The sequence below is a fragment of the Oreochromis aureus genome, linkage group 9 (genome assembly GCF_013358895.1).
Source record: "Oreochromis aureus strain Israel breed Guangdong linkage group 9, ZZ_aureus, whole genome shotgun sequence".
Lineage (NCBI taxonomy): Eukaryota > Metazoa > Chordata > Actinopteri > Cichliformes > Cichlidae > Oreochromis > Oreochromis aureus.
Window position 1 is genome coordinate 18,968,783 of NC_052950.1, and position 23,735 is coordinate 18,992,517.

At 44.1% G+C, this 23,735-nt stretch overlaps 1 protein-coding gene across 2 annotated transcripts in view; it reads left to right on the forward strand.

The window, feature by feature from the left end:
- map3k22 (mitogen-activated protein kinase kinase kinase 22) overlaps positions 1–23,735 on the forward strand; it is a 39,913-nt gene that overhangs the window by 12,527 nt on the left and 3,651 nt on the right. The window contains exons 3-16 of one of the 2 annotated variants that reach the window (XM_031732477.2): positions 167–211; positions 6,959–7,068; positions 9,604–9,641; positions 13,300–13,399; positions 13,682–13,798; positions 14,016–14,130; positions 15,528–15,646; positions 16,219–16,292; positions 18,201–18,262; positions 19,713–19,784; positions 20,318–20,470; positions 21,649–21,797; positions 21,902–22,033; positions 23,007–23,136. In XM_031732477.2, the coding sequence (XP_031588337.1) occupies positions 167–211; positions 6,959–7,068; positions 9,604–9,641; positions 13,300–13,399; positions 13,682–13,798; positions 14,016–14,130; positions 15,528–15,646; positions 16,219–16,292; positions 18,201–18,262; positions 19,713–19,784; positions 20,318–20,470; positions 21,649–21,797; positions 21,902–22,033; positions 23,007–23,136 (1,416 nt within the window). Of the gene's footprint in view, positions 1–166; positions 212–6,958; positions 7,069–9,603; positions 9,642–13,299; positions 13,400–13,681; positions 13,799–14,015; positions 14,131–15,512; positions 15,647–16,218; positions 16,293–18,200; positions 18,263–19,712; positions 19,785–20,317; positions 20,471–21,648; positions 21,798–21,901; positions 22,034–23,006; positions 23,137–23,735 lie in introns of both variants that reach the window. The other variant, XM_031732475.2, reaches the window with a different exon arrangement.

Consider the following 23,735-nt stretch of genomic DNA (forward strand, 5'->3'; position numbering starts at 1 on the left):
AAGGGGATAAATGCTTTTCACAGCACTGCACGTTGTTGTTTCTCAACACCACTAAAACAGTAGATTCTCCGAACTCAAAGTATCAGCAGCCAGCATATGCTGTCAATTGTTTTATTTTGGACCTGGTTTCACTGTGATCCAAAATGATGATGGGTTTTTTCCACAGATGACGGTCTCCAAAATGGATCTGGACAGCACAGAAACTCACAAGGTAAACACCCAGCCTTGATGGAGCTACAGGAATTGTATGACATACTAGGCCTGTTCAGTAAATGTATGTAATGCTTTCTGGACAAAAGAAGAAATCAGCCCCGCAGTCACGTCAGTGTGTTATGTAAGGTTTTCCACCTGACATAAATGTTGCCGCATGCGGTTGTTCTTGGCATTGGGCTTGGCGTGTGCATGCATCAGCGCAACAACGCGAATGGCTGAAAGCGTTTCCCGATCCAGGTGTTATAAAGATGATTGAAGTTTTGGAAACGGGAGCAGGAATTGTGCGACGCAACCTCTACCCTCGGGCGTTATGGAATTATGGAATTGTCTTGTAGATTTTTTCCTGCTCTTTTAGACAGTGTGCGTCTCTTATTGTAGCGTGGCTTCGTATGAAGTCTTTCAGCTCTGTTGAGAGTTCAGTAAATAAACAGAGCTGCAGCAAATTTCCTAGCTTGGGTATTTTTTTGTTTTTTTTCCTCTTTTCAGAAGCTTTAAGTCAAGGAAAAACTTTGTGAGCTTTGAAGAAAAGAACTCTGAAATTCAGAATTTTAAAAAATGTACAAAATGCTCAAAACTACTCCCCATATTTAACACACATTAGACTGCTATTAATAGCTCTCCTCATATAATTGCTTAACAGATCTTTCCAGATCTGTAACAGTAGTGGTGACACAGCTAAGCCGAGCTGACGCAGGCTGAGAGAGGAATGCCACGGCCTGCAGATACTGAATGGGCATATTTGCAAACATTGTCCAGTGAAAAGCCTTTCAGCACAGACCTTGTACAAACATTAATTGCACAACCACTGTTGCACACCCACCTACATTACATCAGGGTCATTATTCTTGGTGAAAGATTAACTTCTGAGGTTTAAACATTACATCCATTAGGTGTCCAATTATCTCTGTCACGGTTTCGATAAACAGCGAGGTGAGAGCTGGGAAGCCCGCCTTGCTTGTTATGGCTGGCTTGTGTGTGTGCATGTGCTTGTTGTGCGTCAGAGCTCGAACCGTAGCTGCGCTGCAGAGTGAGGACATGTTTGGCTCCAGCCGCTAATCCTGCCGGATGCCTTTGGCATGATGCGTCTCTCAGCACCAGGAAATCCCCTCAATGTCTTCATTCAGGCAGCCTGCATCTCTCACTCTCACACACACGCACACAGACGCTCTGCCTCGCTGGTCCTTAAATACTTTCGGCTTGCAGAAGTCGTATCCTCTCGTAGCTCGTTCTGTTTTGTAAGCAACTTTAGGGTTTGGGGGAGTTGTCTCGCTCTACATTCGTCTCCCAGCTTCTGCTCTGCTTCTGTAAAACCCTCAGCTCGAGCAGCAGTTACGAGAAGACGTCTCCTTTTTATTGTCACCCATCCCAAAGCGAAGTTCCTGCTTTATTTCGTCCACTGCCACTTTGGCAGTTCTCAGAGTTAGCCTGTGAAGAGACGAAAGATGCAGGGCGATGATGCAATGGGCAGCAATCGGTCGACATTGTGTAATGTTGCTCGCTCTGCCCGGCTTCCTGGAATTCCCCCTTTTTCTTATGCGTGTCACATTTTGCGCAAGACACAACGAGAGCAGATGGAGGGGAGGGGAGGGGAGGGGGGGCGCTGAAGGTAGCCCAATTTATCAACCCTCCCCTCCTCTTCCCAAAACATTTGCAACTATTCTGGGTCACACGTTGCCATGGGGTTACTGAAGCAGTCACTGAGGCTGCTTCTGGCGGTGATGTGTGTTTGGTGTATGTGGCGGTTGCTTTCCACTGTGCTGGTGGTTAGCCTTGGCTGGCCTCAGCCTGGCAGTGGCCGTGGATCAGTTGGAAGTGATGTAATAACTTCACTTATAGGCAGCCATCAGAGCCAGCTCTGTGCACCACCACGCATTTCTCACACGCTCTCACTGCCCCCACCCCCTTTTCCAATGAACCCTCTCACACTCGCTTCTCCGCTATTATCCATAGGCTACAGAGAGCACAAACACACACATATATATGCACACACACACAGATATACACATGCTGGCCTCTGTTTGTTTTGTATCCTTGACTGCAAGTGCACAGGGTAGTCTGGAGCTGTAAGCCTGTAGGGGCTGGACTCAAACAGCATATATCACGAGAGAGAAGCAGTGCTAATGGGAAAGAATGACAGAGGTAATATTTGCAAGAGTTAGATTAGTATTTGGATATTTAACAGTTTACATATTTATTCATTATGATTCCTTTTCTCTATTTTAACAGAATATCTTTGGATTTGAGGGATTTTGTGCAAAAATTAGCTTATTCAGCAAATTAATTGATAATGGCAACCAGCCTTACTCTCATGTAAAATCCTGTCCCTACAGAAGGAAAAATAAATATTTTTGCATGCTTATTTCTTTTTTCTTTGTCATATTCAGAGTTTTTTCCCTTGTGAGTCAGTCAAAAATACATGAATATCCTGATGTGGAACAACATGGTTAGCACAGCTCGGTGTTCAGAACTTAGTGATTCAGTTCCTTCCTGTTCAGAGAGGACATGCCTGGTCGAACAGTTAGTCAGCCACCGCTGCTGACAGCATACCTCATAAGTACCCGGGTCTCCTCTCGTCTTCTCAGGGCAGTTTACAGCACTTTGCGTGCGTTTGTGTGATGGTGACAGGATACATTGTGTTGTTTTGCCAGGTTATTTACATAAGACAGATGAAATCACACCTATTTATCTCTAGAATCTCCGTAAGGGAGAAAACTACCAGAAATGACAGCAGCAGCTGCCTCATGTTGTTCGTTACTGAGTCCTTTTCCACAAAATTACATTAATGAAGAAGAAAGAAATCACCCACACAGGTATTCATAAAGTTGTTAGAACATAAAGGAATATATATTTTTGCCTGATAGGAATTTCATGTTGGATATACTGACTTTGAAGTCATTTTAGTGCTTTCAGACACTACGCGATCCAATGTGCAGTCTGCACCATGCAAGAGTACTTCTTATATTGTTGTTGCTGTTTGACTGCGGTGTTCTCCATTCTTTAAGCACCGGCACCGTTTATCAGTCGGCATTATTTAGTTTCTTTTTAAGTGGAGGACAACGATAATGCGATACCCATCCCTAACCACACCCTAAAGAAGGAAAAATAAATATTTTTCACACTTTCTTTTTTTCTTTGTCTAATTCAGTGTCAGCTGAAACTTCGAGTCAACTAAAAATGGCAGATGATGGACCGTGGAAAAACATGGTTAGCACAGCTCGAGCAAACTGAGCTCTGATTGAAATGAAGAATTCTTTAAATTCAGGCCAGTTTTGTTTACATAGCGCCTAATCACAACAACAGCTGTCTTAAGGCGCTTTGGATTATAAGGTAAAGACCCTTGACGCCCTGTGAGCAAGCGACAGTGTTGTTTTGCCAGGTTATTAAAAACAGATGACTCACACCTATTTAACAGGAAGAAACCTCAAGGGAGAACTACAGAAATGACTCACTTAGCGACTTTAGTTACTGTTCTTTTCTATTTAGCGAAGAAGAAAGAAATCACCCACACAGGTATTCATTAAGTCATAAATTCATTAACATAAAGGAATATATATTTTTGAAAGCGAATTTTGTTGGATATACTCAACTTTGAAGTCATTTTAGGGTGGTGCTGTAACACTAGTCAATGTGCAGTCTACTCTTTTACTCTTATGCTGTTGTTGGATCACAAGGTTTGAAACTACTCATAAACACACAAACACAAAGTAACTCCACCATCAGTGCCTATTTTAGTCACTTTTTAAGTCCAAGCCCGACCAAAGGAGCAGGGTTGAAACATGTCATTCAAAAAAACAATAATTGCTAAAAGAAATTTAATTTGAAGTTCTAAATAAATTCTAAATGCATTTACGGACGTTTTTTACTAACTTTATGTCTCTTGGACGAAATTATTTCTCTTGAAATGAAGAATTCTTTAAATTACAATTATATTAGCGTGACCAATTATGCAAATTAGGTGATGACGTCATTTAGCGACTTATAGCGACTTTTAGGACAACCAATAGCGATTTTCCTTACTGAGGAGTTGGCAACACTGAGCAGAACCAGGCTCCGGGAGTGGCAGCCATCTTTTCAGACCAGCTAGGGTAAAGAGGTGGAAGAAAATAGTCAAGTTGAGAGAAAATTAAAAAAAAATGAGATAAAACACACTTTTAATACATTCTTAACTCTGATATTTGGTTGATACAGACTGTGTCATCTGTTTTCACCATTAGCTTTTCGTGGCTAACATTAGCTAAAATTAGCTAGCTGCGTGTTTAGCATCAATGAGCCCAGTTTGTGATTGAATATCTTGTCTACTTGTTTTGCATTTTATTAATATTCCACTACCGTTACCTTGTTTCATTTTAAAGGGCTGGTTGGTCGATACATCTTCCCTGTTCTCTCCCACTTGTCAACGAGTCAGCAGGCGAGCTTCGTGCCGTTGGGGTTTGTGTAGGTTTTATAGGTTAGTCTCTGTGAGCAACTACCTATGCAAATAGATGCAACTGCAGCACCACAAAACCAGCATTAGTCAGTACAGTTGGTCTGTAACGCTTCATAACTGACACCACAAGCCATAGGAGAAATAAATAGGCCCCTTTATGTTGGGAAACATAGCATGTTATTAAAGGTGCCATTAGTATGAATGGCTGTTGCTTTGTACTCCTGTAGTATGAACCATGATTTCAGTTTCTTCATCTGTGTCAATAGAAAACTCTGTCTCGAATAACTTTATTCAGTCGTGAGGAGGTAGGTGTTAACCCCACTGTGATCTGTGATCTTTTACCTCCAACTGTCTTGGCAGTTACCTTGTAATCAGATCATGGCTCAAGAGTTGGGCAGTTCGCCTTGCCTACTGGTGGTGGTCAGAGGTTGCGCCAGTGTCCGAGCTCGCCTCTGTCAGTGCGCCCAGGGCAGCTGTGGCTACACAGTGCTGGGGTCGGGACTAAGTAAAGCACTGTACAAAGACACTTCACCCGCTGTACCTACTGGTGGTGGTCAGAGGGGCCCACTCCTGAAGACCTTCTATGACTCTGTGGTGCCTCAGTGTCCTGGGCGGCAGCATCTGCTGGGGACAGGAAGAGACTGAACAGGCTGTCAGTGTGGAGGTGGTGAGCCCAGGGCAGCTGTGTCATCCTACAATCCCACCCCAGCAGGAGACTTGACCATCACCAGTGTGTGAATGGGTGAATGACTGAATGTACTGCTGTCAGACTCCACAATAAAGCTTTTCCAGCTGATCAAACACACAAACCCACACATGTGCAATAAGACTGCTCAATTCTTCTTCTACTAAGTTTTTGTATTTTGCTACTCAGCTGTATAAAGTATTTGTATTTCCATTTATTTAGAAATATATAAAGAAAATGTTCCACACAGTATTTTATACCAATTTGAATAATTTGTCCTACATAAGGGCTCTGCTGTGGGAGAGGAAAAAGAAAGATCTTAGTCTGTTCCACACAGTGACATTTGAATAAACACAGGGCTCCACAGAAAGAGAGTCTGACAGTGACATGTAAAATGATGTTTATGCATGAGTGCATCCTGACCTCTGAGTGAACCTGGTGTACTGGCCTGCTGTCTGAGAACAGCTGGCCACAAGAGCCGTACAGTAGGAGCAAGATCAAATGCCATCCCAGACTCCATCTGCTCCCTGTGTTACTATGACTCTAGCTTTCATTCCCTGTGGTCTTTACACACACACACACACACACACACACACACACACACACACACACACACACACACACACCTATTCTATTAAAGAATGCGGTTTTTCCTGCAGGTGCTGTTTGTATTGCACTGCACACACACCTGTGCTGGGAAACCAGCACAGGTGTGTGTGTGCCTGCGTGTGCATTTTTTAAAAATTATTATCATGACTAGACCTTTGAATTATCTGAGAGACAGGAAGAAGCTGAGGTCAGCGACCTCTTCCTTATACTGTAATCACCCAACTCGGGTTCCATTAAAGACTTTTGATATTGTAAAAGAACTGAATGCCCTTTTTTTATGAGCATGTCAAAAAAGGTGAAGTGAGGAGTAGAAAACTGAGAATTGTTGGCTTTAATACCTTAAAGGTTATTTTAATGACACACACGGATGTGGCACTTTAGTCCCAAAATATTTCATATTGAAATGTTTTCGACTTTCTCTTTTACCGTCGCTTTTTTATAACATTTGTAACTGAAGAAAGGCAGCCTTTATCTGAATTATGCTCCTGAAATATCTCCACTGATATATATGTATTAGACTGCTTAATAAACAAGCTGTAGGTGACCACATCGCCCTTTTTGACAGGCGTGCATGAAGCCCATACACGTTATTAAAACAACTTTGTGGCTTTTGTGGCTTTTCTATGCTTAAGCATAGCATTTAAGAGTGGCCTGCATTGTTATGTTTATCCATATCATCAAAGCGAAAGACTTGACTCACACATATCTCAGAGAAATACTAGGCAATATTGTTTTGGGGTTTTTTTGTTTGTTTTTTTATATAGAGAGATAATTTTACCCTTGTTAGGTATGTACCAAACATAAACTAGATTCTTCTCCATTAATGGAAACGCGCACATAAAAACAGGAAGAGGCATGCCAGGCTCTTCTGAGCTCTAAGGTCACGCTAAATGTCAGAGACCATTCGTGTGTGGCCAGTAAAGTCACCAATAAAGTGAGGTCATTTGAAACAGATAAGGTATTTTGTTTCACTTCCTACATTTAATCGCAGAGTGTAGCTGACACATTTCTTCTTTCTTCCTTAGACGACGAGGAGGCACTTAACTCCATCATGAAGGACTTAGCAGCCCTGGGTCGTTGTTACACCCAGCACAACAGCCACAAGCCCAAGAACCGAACCTTACTCTACAAACAGGTACTCATCGCATCCACATGTGCTGTTTCTCCTTTTATACATTCAAAATTGTACAAGTGCTGATTTGAATCTTTAAGAAACTTTCAAATTGGCTGTAAAATGTGTCTAATTATCAAGTTTTTGTTTTTATTTTGATTGCTCTGTTGCCTGTGTAGTATGGGAATCCGATTGCTTAGCCATATTTCAGTTAAAGAGCTGAAAGGATGTATAATGCTGCAGTATTGCTTTGGTTTAAAGCTGCCACATATCCTGCTTAGTTACACTTCTTTAACCGTATCTGTCACTCTGTTTTTACTCAGTACCTCAGCCCTGCTTCCTTATTCTATTTTATTCACTGGAGTTTGAAGGTTGTGCTCTAGTTTTGGAGATGATGAAACAAAAAAGCAGCGTATTCACCGCCACAGCATGGTGCAAAAGTCTTGAGCCACTCCTCATTTCTTCATATTTTGCTTCCAAGGAGCCACTTTTGGATATCAGCTGCTTTTTTTTTTTTTTTTAAGTCCTTTTCAGTCCAGTGCGTGCCAGTTTTCAGAGGATTGTTGTTTGTATCTTCAGTTATTTAACGCTGACCTATGAGTCAGGCAGCTTTTTTGCTTGAATAACTTGAGGTATGACATCTTAGTGAAGGACCAATTTTAAATTGTGTCTTTAAGCACTTTGTTATTTAAAGCCTGCCACACAAACACATTATTTGTTCACATTTCTTTAGTTGAATCTATAGAAAATGTCAAAGATGATGCAGTTTGGCAGACATAAAATAATATTTTTGCAGAAACAACATGATCTCTGCATGGTGTGCAGCCTGTCCTTATAATAAATAAATAGTCTTCTCTGAACTGATGGAACATATGAAGGCAGAACAGTGACGTCAGATCCCTTTGCAGTTGCATCAGAAAGGGCATCAAGCATAAAAACTCTGTCAAATCAAACATGCAAAGCTGCCTGCTGTGGCGAACCCTTGTGAATAAGTGAGCAGCTAAAAGTAGCTTCTAGATTTTGATACTCTGTGCAGTGTTATCTGGAAAGGATCTGATTGGCAACAGCCAGGGGAGTGCCTAGAGGGGGACCCGGGGAGGCCTGAGTACTGCTGATCTTACAATACCCAACACTGTCGGGTGAGAGCATGGCCAGGATCACTAGTAATGTAGTTGAGTATATTTACATGTTTACTTTACTGAAGTACATGTTTAATATATGTGCACTTAATTTAAATATTTCTATTTCGTGTCACTTTCTGTTTTTACTCTTTAATTCCATTAATTTCACTGTTAATTATTTTTTTTATTCTGATTTCTTGTGGCCCCTCCCTCCTTTGTTCTTATTTAAAAGCATACCTGGATAGAAAAACACACAATAAACAAGTATGAGTCATGGATTGGCCTCCCCAGAGCCTGTACCTCAACATTATTGAAGCACTGTGGGATCATATTAAGTGGGGCAGCAAACATCCAAACAAGAGCTTTAAATGTCCTTCAAGAAGCCTGGAGAACTATTCCTGAAAACTACTAAAAGAAATTATATCAAAACTTGACTAAGAGAGTTCAGACTGTGTTGAAGAATAAAGGTGGTCGTACAGAATATTGACTTTTAAGCCCATTAGAAGTGCATAAACTCTTATTTTTGCCTCATATAATATATTTCCATATATGCTGACATGTGAATAATTAAATTGCTGGACTTAATCACTTTTTCCTAGCAGAACAAAGAGAAATGAGGTTTGGCTCAAGACTTGTGCCTTTCAAGTGTTGTACAGACACCGTCAGTCAGAATGACAAAATCCTTTCTTGGTGCTTGGTGGGTTTTTTCATAGTTAAATCAAGTTGCATCATGCAAAAGGATGTAATCTTGACAAAAGCAGTATTTGCTCGAGCACTTGCAAAAATATGCAGTATTGGAGTATTCCATTCCAATAGTTTCCGGTATTATGTACATTTATGGCAGTTTAGAAACTAATCCAACACATTTTGGACAGCTTATCGTTCCCTTCAGTCACCTTGTGCCTCTCTGAAGTCGTTTCCTCGTGTATCTTTGCGTGTCTGTGGAATGATAATTGGCGAATCCTCTTAAAGCAGCAATGTTTATGATGAGACATAAACAAACAGCGAAGAGCAGAGAGGGTTTCCGGCCGTCACGGTGCTGCTTTCCTCTGCGAGTTGTTGGGGTAAACCCTTACATTTTTTCTTCCGCACTGATGTGATGACAGGGTTAGTGTAACACCGTTACCTCATGCAGACTTGTAGGCTCCTCCAGATTCCTGCTCCCATTGGCAATGACTACGAATAGAAAACAAAGATTTGTCAGGCCATCGTCAGTGTTGAAGGATAATGTTGTCTTTGTGCTGTAGAACAAAATCCGCAGCAAATCCAGCAATGTGGATATAAAACCTGTATCATCATAATGCTTTTTGTCACCTCAATTCCTGGTCCAGCTTATCGTTTTCATTTATTAGGCAGGCCAAATCCCACAGACAACTATGAATCATTTTAACTTTCCACTTCCATAACTCCCCTCTGTTGTTATTTTTCCTCTCAACAGGATTTAAGAGTCAAGCTGGAGCATGAGAGAGAAAAACGGTATGTTTGAACCTCTGTATTGTTTTTTCTGCTCTTCTGTCCAAGCCTTTACTCTGTGCTTCGGATCTTTTTTGTGTGTTATGCTTTGCCATGCCTGGGACTTTGTGTCTAGAGGAAATCACAGTTACATGCCAGAGGAGCATAAAGAGAGGGAAAATTTCTGCTTTGACATTTAGCCGAGGCCTTATGTTTCAGGCTCGGATGGGCTGTTGGAGAGGGAGGAGAGGGGAAAAAAAGAGAAGAGGGTCAGAGAGAGGGAGATCAAAAAGATGCAGCGAGAGCCAAACGTTTGAGTACAATGCGCAGACTTCCAGGCACACCCCAAATTAATGCTTCATCTTGTGCGTTTTCTCCTGCTTTCCCTCCACATTTTTCAGTCACGAGACATTTGTACTCGCTCACACGGCCAGCTTTTGACTTACTCAAGAGGCAGAGCCGGTTACTCAAACTGTTTGGAGACAGTCTAGCGAGCAGTTTTTTGTTTTTTTGCCTCATAGTTTGTTTACCCAGTGGGATGTTTAAAAAAAGAGAGAGAGAATTTCTGACACTTAATTTGGTGTTGGTCTTCATTTCGTCCGCACTGGGATCCCAGCTCTGTCATTCCACGCACGGATGCTAAGTTGGGTCTCGCAGCTCTGGAGAAAAAGGAGGTTCCACTGGCAGACCCTGACACTCTAAAACTTCGCTCAGGAGCCCGCAGAGACTGAACTGAAGTGACAAACACGACATGTTCTGTTAACACTGGAAACACTGGAGGGAAACTGACCAGAACGTACTGCAATAATTGCCTCGATTCATCAGAATATAGACGAGGGGAACGGGCATCGGTTCAACGATACTGTGATAAGAAAGCCACAGGCTCAGAGGAGTGGGAAAGAGAAGGAAAGCGGCGTGCTCGGCCAGCAGAGCACCGCTTCACACTGGGCCTTTCCACTTTTTCACAGCCCTAATTGGCTACTGCTGAGGAAGAGACGAGTTTTTCATGTTCCTGTCTCTCTGTGTTTCTGCGCCCCCCCCTCCCTCCGCCTCGTCTCGCAGTCTTCCCTTTCTCACGAGCTCCCTTCACTCCACGCTGCTCTCTCAGAAAAGACAGCCAACAGCTCACTTTAGAAGATGCCATTCATAGACTTGAAAGGAAAATCTCGTTTTTATTTGATGAATTTTTTCTTTCATCCGCTTTGTCGATTCACACCCTCGTCGACCTCTCTCCACGTTACGCTTTCCAGAACAGAAAAGGATCGAAATCACATTAAAACCTGCATAACTTAAATATTTATTTAACGCAGCTTTTATCAATATTTCTGTATATTAACAGGGGATCGAGTAACTCGAGGTATGCGACAGTGAAAAGGGTCACTCAGAGAGAAAAACCCTCTGAGAATTATTAACAGGCTACAGTCAACACCAGCTGTTTTGGGTTTCCACATTAGGTGGTCTAAGAAGCATGACTCGATGAAAGCTAATGTTGTGTTTATGACTAATAGTTGTGGGGTTTTTTTTTTTTTTTTAATTAATTTAACATAAAAGCAGTTTTGCCATAACAACTTTAAAAGCAATAATCTTTAGAGCAGGGATGTCAAAGTCATTTTGCATCATGATCCACATACATCCTACTTTGATCTTAAGTGTGCGGGATCAATGAACAACATAAAACTGTCTCTGGAAAATATATATATAAAAACTGTAAGTAATGTAAAAACAAACTTTTGTAATTTAATTGCAACGTAATTATTGTGGTTTAATATGAATAGCAATGGGAGATCTTTATTATAAGAGAAGGTGTAAAGCTTAAGAAAATACAGTTAAAAGTTCTTATATTCCAGAAGGCCGGATTGGAGTCTCTTTTTGGGCCGATTCTGGCCCTCGGGCCTCATGTTTGACACCTTGGTTTAGAGTTAGCAAAAACTTTTTTCCTCAGTTTGTGCCTCTAAACGGGCCTTCGTACAAATACTCTCAGCTAAGTAAGAAAGCAAAGCCTAAAAAAAATAAAACCCTCATAAAAAATCCAGTGAATGGAAACTGAACTGCATTTCTTCGATCTCGATTTAAAATCTCTTTCAGCACCGGAGAGCGTTCTCCATTCCAGCGCAGACCCTACGAGCCGGCTTATGTAGACAGATTAGAAGAAGAAAGAAAATAATCAGAACTTCTTTTCATACTCGAGTAGCTACTATCAAGACGATCTGACTGCACAGATATAATCCCAGGCTGCGCGGTGAATAGCATCATATTTGAGGGGCCTCTACCTAACTCGAGGTATCAGGAGTCCCTGAGTCAGGATGATCGTGTTGTCCGTCCACAGTGGAATCGGATCGGATGGTCTCTCTCTCTTTTCATTGGCAAGCACTGAAGGTTTTGGGCAGGAAATAAGAGCTGTAGAGCGACTCTCTCTTCCCCCTACCTCAAGGTCTACAGCCAGAGGGAGAGAGAGAGCGGGAAGAGAGCCAAACCTTTTCTTTTCTCTTCGTGTTTATATGATTGTGATTTTTTTTTTTTTTGAAACTTATTTATTTTTTCCACGAGACAAAAGGGAAAGAGAGTGCGCTGGGACGTGTGAAAGCATTCTTCCAACTCTGCAAACCTCTGCGACTGAGTGTGTCCGCATGCAGAGGAAGGAAAGCCATATCTTTTGGAGCGGCATCCTTGTACAACCCCCCCCCAAACCCCCTTCCCCACATCCCTCCAGCTCTTTATCACACACATCATCGCCAAATCTAAACAGAGACGAGGAGTGTTTAGCTGTGCCGCTGCTTGCCTCTGATCTGCAGCCTCCCCCCTTTTCCCAGAATCCATCCAAATGAGGGAACCAATGAGCGGTCATTAAGATAGGCAAAGCTTTGGCCTCTGATGAGGAAGTGATGGGATAAAAACAAGTCCCTTTTATCAGGATACTATAAAGAGATAGTAGCGCTGCAGATTCTTCAGAACCAGAGAGTGAGGTGGGGGTAGGTGGTGGTGGTGGTGGGGGGGGAGGACAGGACAGGACTCTCTCTGCTTTATTTTCTCAGGCTGCCTCCCCCTTTATTTTCTCTCACAGTCGTCTGTAAATATCTCCACGTCTCTGTATCTTTCACTCTGTCACTCTTTAAAAGACGAGGGAAAGACACACATCCTGCTGCTTTTGCTGCCGCTCCAGATTTTTTCCCCCCCTTTCCTCTCAGGAAGTTTCCCATCTGCCTTTGTGCTGGCTTAGCGGAGAGGCCCAATGGTGTTGAAACAGTGGCCGATGCACACACTGATTGGGAAGCACACTCATGCATGTAAAGTTTTACAAACACACATGCGTCTCATATATACACTCATCACAAGACTTTTGCTGATAAGGTCGGTCTCGGACGGGAATACACGTAAGCATACAGTAGATAAGCACAGACATGCAAGTGGAGAGTATGTCTGCGCTTTCTGTTTTCACTGCACTGATTAATGCCCTCTTAGCATCTCGGTGGCTCGGCTCACTCCTCTCCTCGACCCTGCTGACCCTCGTTCGTTTATCTTCTGTTTCCCGCTGCTGTAAATGAAAACGGCTTCTTAGAGATTTATCAGGTGCAAGCTGATGCTACAAACCAGTAGCCAGCAGGCTGTCAGCTCAGCTGCAGCCAGACACAACATGACCGTCTTTCTCCCACCTCTGACCCGGCTGGCCTTCTCCTTTTTCCAGAATCATCCTGTTTCAGAGGCCGCTGAAGATCAAAGAGCTGCTGCAGAAAGTGACCGAGGCCTTTGGCCAGCAGATGGACATGTTCTTCATGGAGAAAGAGGTAAGAGAATGACTCATGTAGCTGGCGTGTTACAGTTTTAACTGTTGTTGTTGTTCGTGACGATCCTGCAGTATGCACTGCAGTATGCGTGTGTCCTCGAAGTGGCGTTACATTTGTTTTCTCAAGCTGTCAAGATCCAAGAAAAGCATTGTTTATTTACATGTTTTTTGTTTTTTATTGCAAAACCCTTGATGTCATACATGTGCTGCAGCATTCACGTGCTCTTGTTACTGAACATAGAGAATGGAGGCTCATGCGCTGTGTGTTTTCTTGTCCTATCAGCTGCTGCTGCCCCTGAAGACGCAGGAGGACCTGGATCAGGCGGTGCTGACGCTGGGCTGCAGTTCGGGGACCAATGGGCTGCTCAGGATACTGCTAAAGACTCCTAAAAACAACCATGTGAGTTTTTAAGATGCTCACTTTTGGGCAGTTAGTGGGAACAAAGGTGAATGAAGTCATCCTTTTAGGTTTTTTTTCTTTTCTTTTTTTTGGAAAATGAGGAAACAAACCGCTTCCACACACGGTGATGTAACTGAACAATGAGGTAATGCTGTCCTCCCTTCCTCTGCTGAGCCGGTACCCTTTTTTCACTCTCTCCTACTTACTGTGTTTCCAGTACCTACAGGTGAACAGCAGGGACAAACAGAGCGAGATGAAGTCATCGAGGTCACTGGGAGATTTGAAGGGCTCCTTGCTAAAGGGCTCGGAGAGGGTGCGCAAACACTCAACAGGTGAGCTTCCATGTTAAAAAAAAAAGGTGTTTTTATACTGTTTTCATTAGTTTTTAAATGTGAGAGGAGGCAGAAAAGCACTCTGCTGATGCAAAGGTTTCTCATTCGAGTGCAAAAGCCTCAAGGATGACTTGTCAGTGTCACCTGCAAAGCAGACTGCCGTCAAAGTCGCAGGAATGTTAATGGAAAAGATGGGGCGCATGCAAAACGGAGGTGAAAGCAGCCAAGGACTTGTCATGTCAAAGCAAGGACAAACTCCTGCACTCATGCTAAGCAACTGCCTGGGCGCTTGTCATGTTAACTGTGACCATACTTGGATGTAACATGTATAAATATATAGTAGCTTTAGTATTCAAAGCACATGCATGAGAGCAGTTTCTGTCTTCTCATCTAAAACTGTACGCAAGAAAAATCTTTTCTTGTCACGTCACACTTCGTGGTCCCCCTCTCCTCGTCCCCAGGCATGTTTGGTTTATTTTAATATCAGCTCTGTCCAGAAAGGTCGTATCTCGGCCTCAGACGCGCTCAGAGTCAAACCAGTGCTCGCTCCTGCCATCACGTTTGCATCTTTGCATAGCAGCTGAGAACCCTTTGTGATCGCTCTTGTGAGCCTATCTTCATCATGTGGCCGCAAGTGCATAAATCGTCCAGAATTATCGGCCCTCGATCAGTTTTCCTCCCTGCCAGCGAGGCACGAGTGTGAGACGAGGCGAGCGGGCCGAGATAGGAGCGCGGGGAGTAGCGGTAGATGAGAGGTGACGGGCGAACGGTCACGGTGTACGACCGAGTGAAGACGTGATGTGAACCCGGGTACCTCGATAACGTATGGGAGCAGACTGCGGAGTGAAGGGGAAAGAGGCAGAAAAGCCGAACAGTCGAGACAAAGCAGTTGTAATTTGCAGCCTTCAGTCAAACAACAAGACTTTGATCGTATTTCCAACGTTTCTATTTGTCTTAGTGCCTTCTAGCCTCTCTGCGCTGTTTCAGTATTCCCGTCAGCCCAGTCTGTGATAGTTTCAGTAGATCTTTTTACCGTGACAAGGACGAGCGCTCAGTCTCCGCCGCAGCTCAGCCAGGAGAGCATTCGTCACAGTAATTGAGGTTAGAGGTGGCAGCAGTGTAGTTTAGTAAATCATTTCTTGCAGTCCTGGCACTGCTGAACTCGTACCCATGAATAACACTGTGACGCCGTTTTCTCCCCTCTGCCCCTCGTTCCCATCTCTTCATCTTCCCGCACTCCCTCCACTCCTCCTCAATTTCTCCTCTCGCTCTCATTTACCTCCCCCCTTCCACCTTTTGCATTTCTCATCTGCTCAACTTTAATTGTTTCATTCCCCTCTCTTTTATTGGCCGCCCCTGGTGCTTCTTTTCGTCACTTTCAGGTTCCCTCCACACAGGTCGGACGTCCCCGCCGCCAGGCAGCGTCCCTGAGGAGCAGCAGCAGATCGCCCGCCAGGGCTCCTACACCAGCATCCACAGTGAAGGGGAGTTCATCCCGGAAAACCCAGACCAAAGTGTAAGAGTCTATCGAGCAGAATAAATGCTTTCTGCATTGTTGCTTCTTGAAAAAGTTTGAATAGACTTAAAAAAAAGATCTTTTTGATGTCTTTGGCAGGTTGACATTTATTCAACCAAATGTAGTTAATTTATTGCAGTTAATGCACTGAAATGACCAATAATGGCTGTTTTCGTAGATTCTTTTCCCATAAGCTAACATACTTATAAAATATTTTGAGTCCTTGACTGGAAGGCTGAACTCTTGAGCACAACTGTGTTTTTGTTGAGATTTTAATCGTCTGAACAGTCTTTGGTGATTCATTGTTTACTCTGCTCGTATACTGGATTGCCTTGTATTGTTAGCAGCAGCAGCAGTGCTGGCACTAGTTTGATTTTACGAGGCTATATAGCCACATATACAATTTCTGTGCAGTATTTAAAGAGGATGTCAGACATTATTCAACCCCCTTCAAATTCTTACGTTGTGAGACAGTAATAAGCACAACTCCACCCACACTGCTTGGTATGCTCTCCCCTGTATGATTGCATGCTCCGTGACCCTCGGTCTCCTTGTGTTATTGTATCTGTCAGATGTTGGATCCCTTTGGGAGTGCAGACAACTCGCTGTCGAGCAGCTGTCAATCAATAGATCAAGCACTGGACAGGTGAGTCATCATGGAGCGGGTGATTTATAGCCCTCGTCGTTGTGGATTTATACAGTGGCTACTCAAGAACGTGCACGGATTCAAGCCTGCTTTGATGCAACCATCTCGGTGACAAGAATGGCTGATATGTTAGGAGAGCTATAAAAATGTATTGGTGCTACATTCACTAACGATTTGATGTGAGGAATGTCAGGATCACTTCAGTTTATAGCGGTGTGGCTCTGCCATACATGGAGAGGATAAGGCTGCTGGTACAGAACAAAAGGCAATCAGTGAGATGAAGAGCATGAAAAGGCAGAGGTGGGGTGGGTGGTGGGTTTTAGGGGAAGCGGGGAACTATAAGCTGATGTAGGTTGTCAATGAGTCGAGCTGTTTTCAGCCGATATAAGATAGCAGGCTTGAATTCTTTCTTCTTCTTTACTTTTTTGTTTGTTTTTTGTTTTAAACCAGTGTGCTCAAAGTTCACTGCAACTTTTTTTCCCACGGGTTCTCATGTGGTTTGTCATCAATGTGAATGACTAGAGGCAAACATTTCAGAAAATGCATGACTGTAGTCATGCACATTGGGGAGTGTGCGATAAAGGTTTTCTGTAGCGGCACTAAACATATCATTATGATAAACACCTCATTTGTAGGTTATGTGTTGATGTCAGAGGCTAAAAAGTGTTCCCCAGATGTCTGCAGAGAGTCGGTAGATTCTATAAGTTCCTGATGTTCCCTAAACGTCTTAAATTCAGGCTATCAGTAGGAGCTGCAATTTATCGATGTTCCCTAAATGGCTCACATGCTGGTGATCGGTGTGATCAGCTGTTAAGTAGATGGGACAAGGTTGTCAGCCACATATAAACTGACAGACACGGATTCCTTCATTAATCTGTAATATATATGTACACGTCCTTGTTTGCAGAGATGCGAGACGTGGTTTGTATCACAGAGTGCTTGTGTACACACTTGGATGTGAGCGTCTGTGTTGCAACAGCCAGAGGCTTTTAGCAAAGTTTGTATATGTGCTAAAGACCAGCGTAGCTTCCCTGCGACCCTTCCTCCGCTTGTCTGTGTCGAAAAGGAATCGGGTCACTTTGCTGTTGCCATAGCGACAGAACTCTTATCTGGACGCCTGGATTCCTCTGTTATCACGAGAGCGAGAGAGCGTGTGAGAGACAGACAGAAACAGAGACTGAGTGGGAGATGTGAGAGAGTGAGCAAGCAACATGCTGGAAAAACTGAGCCAGAAAATGAGAAGTGGCGAAAGAGTGAGAGTAAAGTGGGAAAGGCTGAGGAGAAAAAAGAGTGAATTTGAATCAAAGGGAGAATAAAAGTGAGCGAGCGTGGGGCTGACACAGAGAGAGAGAGAGCAGGACGGAAACAGTTCTACCTGCACGAGGCTTATCAGGGCTCCAGGCTGCAGAACAATGGCAGGAAACAAGTGCATGGAACTTTTCCCTGCGAACGGGCATGCGTGCCCCTTATCCAGGGGTCTCGTGGCCCCGCGCCGCCCTGCGGTCAACAGAGACGTCACTCTCTGTCGGTTCGTCGGGACGGGGCTTGTTGGAAATGTCCAGGGAGGGCGAGAGGTTGGATGCACATACAGACATTTAGTGTTATATATCATATCGCTACTAGTTCAGTGGCGAGCAGTTCGACTTTGTGAGTGCACAAATCTTCCTACCTTAGAGCTCGACTTTTCTAATTTTGCCACTTTGTTGTTTTACATCAGCTGTGAGTGACAGGAAGGTAGTTTGAATACAAAAGCCATTCCCCGCGTTTTGTGCCGCTTTGCAGTCGAGCCACATTCTGAAGTTTCAGGCCAGCAGCTGCAGCCAGACTTTGTTTGAAGATGAGGGGAAATTAGCAACTAAAAGAGCCAATTTTTTTTCAACTTTCCCTCCTTGCTTTCTGTCATTTCAGCCCTCCTTACTCACAGAACACCCGTGACAATAATTATCTGAACCTCAACTTCGAATACAAAGGTAAGTGGGGACAAGTCTTGCAGCAGTTTCTCTCCAGTTCTAAAAATGTCTTCTTCTCAGCCCCCAGCTGCCAAACAAAGAGAGGTGTAAAAAGCGTGTTCGTTATTTGGAAGCTTTGTCTGTTCTTACTTTTTGCTGTGGTTCTTACAGCTCCACAGTCAGTTTTACAGGAGAGGCTCTCGCTTATCTAAAATGTTTCCCCTTGAAGAGAACGCTAATGAAAGTGGAGATTATATTATTTTAGGGCTTTATCTGTACGTATATACTTAAAATGAACAATGGGTTGTGTTGAATCTCGGTTAAGTCTGATGAGGTGGTGAAGTAAGATAGTACTGCGTCTCTTCCTTTGCTATCTTCCGTACACTCCTCCTGTGCAGACCCCTCTATTCACTGCCTTTTTCTGTTTTACCTCATCCCATCTTATCTCTCATCCCAAACTCCACTCTTAATAGATGTTGCTGCCCTGCCGCAGCATGATCACTTCCCCTCTCTTCTCAATGGCCCCCTGCTCATCTCGCCTCTGTCCCTGGGGTCCCGGTCTGTCCTCTTTTCCTTCAGAAGGCAGATCAAATGAAGCAGGATGAGAGATAAAGCCACACTAGCCCTCGTGAACAGAGAAGCTGCATTGGCTCTCTCAATCTGGCCATTTCTCTTTCCCCTTTCACCTCCCCCCATGCTGTAAATGAAAAAAGGGAGTTCTGCACATTGTCTGTGCCGATGAAGGAACGTCATACCGTAGCTGCAGCAGAACTTGAAGACCCACTTGGGGACGCAAGCACGTGCTTGCACACACACGCACCACCCTCCCAGATGTAAAGCTGTGTGGCCCTTCTGCTGAGGGCTACAGTATTTGTTTACCATTCCCTGTGAGTAGATTTTTCCTCTCCATCCCACTCTGCCAAACACAAAAAATAACTCCGGTATCCATGGGATACAGCCACAAAAACAGCATGAGGGGAGGCAGTCATCTGACAGAACAGCTGCTTTCAATTCCAAGTGGCTCCGCTCCTCTCCGTTTATTGTGTGTTTGCTGTGAGAGGGGGGGGTGAGTGTCAGTGCTCTCATGCGTCAGGCCCCCCCCCACACACACCCCGCCTTTAGTTACTGCTCCACTTCAGAGCTAATGCTAAGCTAGCACACGCAAGCTGCTTTCAGTTTCCACATTGGCTGCAGGGAGGCGGCCCCGTTCAGCGTGCAAAGAGCCACGTTCCATTCTGCTGCTTCACAGCTTGATTTGACACATCAGGGATGAGCAAAAAAGGGAATGCATTGTCTGAGTGCACTTCCAAGCATTTAAACCGCCATTATTAGACTTAAAAAGTGGATAAACACATAACTGTGAATCAAGAAGCATTGTTTCTGTAATTTGGGTGTAATGCGAGACTAATCGTCGAGGCTTGAATTATTTTGCTTGCTGACACCTCTCTCTGCCTCAATCCTCTCTTTTCAGGTCGTCATGGAAAAGGAGGGACTTTCCCACGCCAGTTCCAGTTGCCAAATCGCAGCAAGGATTACGGAGATAGTAAGAAACCAGCTTTGCTTGAACAATTACAACAGCGCTGTTACACAGAAATAACAACAGAACAAATGTCTAAAGAACAACACGGACACAGACCACTCTTTGTCCTGCAGTGTTTTCAGTCTTCTAACTTCAGATGCATATTTCTTACTTTTAAACAAGACATTTTGAAATATTATTCTCCTCTTTTAGAGAGTTTCTTTGCACCTCGTGGAGATTTATTACACGAACTGCTGGCTCGCTGTTTCAGGCAGCTGCTAGTAATTGCTTACTCAGAGGCTAACCTTGGCTAGCAGTGATTTACGTTTCCCTGCGGTGAACCCAAGCTTGTATAAAAACACAGCGCCCTGCTTCCTGTCTGAAGGGAAGTGGGATGGAGTGGCGAAAGGCACTCTGCTCTGGCTGGCCTCAAGTCTCGGCCAAGAGCAGACTTTGTGCACTGCACCTGTGAAGTTAACTGTGTGAAAACGGATTCACAATGCAATCAAGAGTAAAGTGTATGACAAGTCTGATTATGTTCGTTTATGTGTTTTCAGGACGTAGGACACTTCCGCGGAGCTTCATGCCGCAGGAGAACCTTTTTCAGCTGGTTCCCTCCAGCCGCACTCGAAGCTATAATGGAGACAGCACGCTGCAGTACAGCGACCTGCGCTCACTGGGCAAAAGCTCCCAGCGAGGTACAGCCAAGTGTAAGTGAATCACTTGAAATCTTTTGAAACAGGGGAACATGTGCTCAACACTGTAAAATAATCTGTAATAGTTGTGTATTTGGCTCATGTGACCAATTGCCATCGATGACCTGAATATAAATACAAAAAATGGACACGGGCAATCCAACTGTTAGTGGACAGGTGCTGATCATTGTCTTGATTAAATATTAGGCATTTAGTCTTTGAAAACTAAGCAGCCACTTAAAAAAAAAAATACTATACTTGCATTCTCATCGCATAAAACAGAGAAAAGCAGAAAATCCTCACAGCAGAGAGGCTGAAACTGGAGTATTTTAGTGTGAAAGTGACTGAAAAATGTGAGAAAAATAGCTTCCACATAATTATGTGTTGACTAAACTGTTGATTGTCGCCTTTGCGGTGTTGTTCACTTCCACTTTGATCAGATGGTTCTTAATTTAAACAGAGGAATGACTGATTTCAATGATTCAAGGTAAAACTTTTGCAGTTCCACTATTTCAGGGTTATATCTTCCTTAAACAGATGCATTATAATGTATAATAGATATCAATGGGAGTAGACGTAATGTACAGTTGTCATACTGTATGTCATAGCAGGCAGAATTCCCCCCGCATTGTCCAAATTAAGCCGTTTTACGGGCTCACTAATCACATCTGTCCTCATTTAGTCTATACATCCTGCCCAGAAACTGTCTTCATCATAATACCAAAGCTTGGCTCATAAGTCTGTGGTCGATGTGTCGGTCTCTGGTGTCCGTCTCACCCACGCGCGACCAAACAGTCTAACGCAGCCACAGAGAAGCCTGCTGGTTCCAAAACAAAGTCCCGGAGTCTGAGCCTGAGAACATGGGAGCTGCACAGATGAGCTTTCTAGGCTTTCACAGTTTGTGTGTCTGTCGGTGGGTTGCGGTTCCACTGCTTGACTGTGATATCTGGGGTTTCCCCAGTCTAAGAAGGGTCTGCAGTGGGAGTGATTTAACAAATTGCGGTGCGCTTAACGTCTGGTCTCGGTGAAGCTGATGTGTGATCGGTGGATTTTGACGTTTTTTTATTTGTTGGTTTTTTTTAAACATGCTCTCAGATCAGTATATCACAGAGAAGCTGGCTGTCTTAGGAGGCTTAGCAAAAAAATTAATTACTGAGGGGGGGGTTTCATAGTCTGGCGTGTCATTTCTGCAGCACCTCGGGCGCCAGTCAACTGGAGACAGGGAAAGCTGCTGGGGCGAGGAGCGTTCGGGGAGGTCTACCTCTGCTACGATGCCGACACAGGCCGCGAGCTGGCCGCCAAGCAGGTGCCGTTTGATCCCGACTGTCAAGAAACCAGCAAGGTGAGGGGAAATATTTCAAAACTGTTTGGATTTGCATGAAGTTGATGGCATAAGATGGGTTTTTTTTAATAAATTGAAGACTTTAACTTTGTTTTTTTCTGCAGGAAGTCAATGCTCTGGAGTGTGAGATTCAGCTGCTGAAGAATCTGCGTCACGAGAGGATTGTGCAGTACTACGGCTGCCTTCGGGACCTCGACCAGAGAAAACTCACCATTTTCGTCGAGTTCATGCCCGGGGTGCGTATTCTGCGGGACATTTTAAGTCAATTTAATCACACTCGAGCAAGCCCTTAAATTTTGAAAGAACAATTAACGTCTGAGAATGTGCGCGCCGGACTTGGTTTGGCTGTAAAGATAGGTACTGAGACATTTTAACACAAACATTAAAATCAAACCCTTACCAGCCACATCTGCTAGAATCTATTTAGAAATGTCACCAGCTGTCAACAAACATGTCCTCCGCACGGTTGATGTCAGCAGAACAGCTCATTTTATGAGATCATATTCTCCCTAAATGAGCAACTTTAATGAGCTACTGTCGCCTGCGGACCCTGTCCCCGAGCCTGTTTTTAATATTTCCTGAGCTATTTTTTTTTATTTCCCAGAGACGCTGAGTGTCTTAGTCACACATTGTCTGGAAATTGGAAATGTTTACGTTTCGCCAGAGTTGGCAGAAGCAAGACGGGAGGTGACAGAGCCAAGCTTTTGTGTGGCTGCGTGGCACGGCTTCACTGCTGCGCCTGACCGATAACACTTTAGTGGCCCGAGGGAGGGAGGGCCGTGTGTCCCTCGGAGAGACCCCGAGAGCTCCTAAGGTGTCCCGTTGACAGCTGAAAGTGAGGAGGCAGAGGTTTTGTTTTCACCGCGAGTCCAAGAGTGCGTCACAGGTGTTACAGGATCAGGTCTTAGCTCCTGCCGTGTCCCCAGGAGGAGCGGAAAACAGGAAATTGAAGGAAATGCAGCTCACTGGTGCAGTTTGGACTCAAAGTCAGTCAACAGACTTCTGTCAGCACGTTATACGCTTACATTCTTGGTTTTGGGCCTTGAGAATTGGCTTAGAGGCTGCTTTCACAAAAAACCACCAAACAAATTAGCTGGAACACCCACGTTTTCCAGAAAACTAACTGTATGTAGATTTGTCTCTAATTTCCCACGTGCGTGTCCGTCACATCCATTCATTCGCTCACAGTCTTTCTGTTTGTCTCTCTAGGGCTCGATAAAAGACCAGCTAAAAGCCTACGGAGCCCTGACGGAGAAGGTGACGAAGAGATACACCAGGCAGATCCTCCAAGGAGTCTCCTACCTGCACAGCAACATGATTGTACACCGGGACATCAAAGGTAAATGAAACCGCAAGCTAGAAAAAAGGTCAAGGTTGGATTTTAATTGGATTTGTAACCGATAAACACTCACACTTGGAAATGCTTTCTTCAATGGGGTCCTATTGCAGTAGCTGCTGCAATAGGGGGGGTCAAAACTACAGATTCATTCATTTTGATTCGGGCTGACATTTCCTCATTTGGTCATTCGTCGTCTGCAGAGCGTGCCTGGAAAAATGTGCTATTTTCAACTTCCCTTTGAGATATATTAGGCTTCGTGCTGGTGAAACTGGCCGTTCTAAAAATGCTCAGCACCGGACGGAAAGGTTTTGGTTTGGCTGCCCACAGCTTTGGGAGTTACTGGGTCGTTAAGCGGCGGCCAAGAAAGAGGGGAATATACTGTCTGGTGGGGGAAAAAGATAGTCGGTCTCACAGGACCAGGCAGGGCTCTATGAAGAGCACATGTGGGTGTGATCTTTCCACTCAAAAAGGCTCTGCACGTGTAATATACGGTGTGCTCATCTCACCACAGAACATTTCTGTTTTTGCAGTAAAAAAAAAAGGGACTTAAGCTTGGCACCACACGCACGTCCACATTCACTCCGAACCAGCTGGAAGTT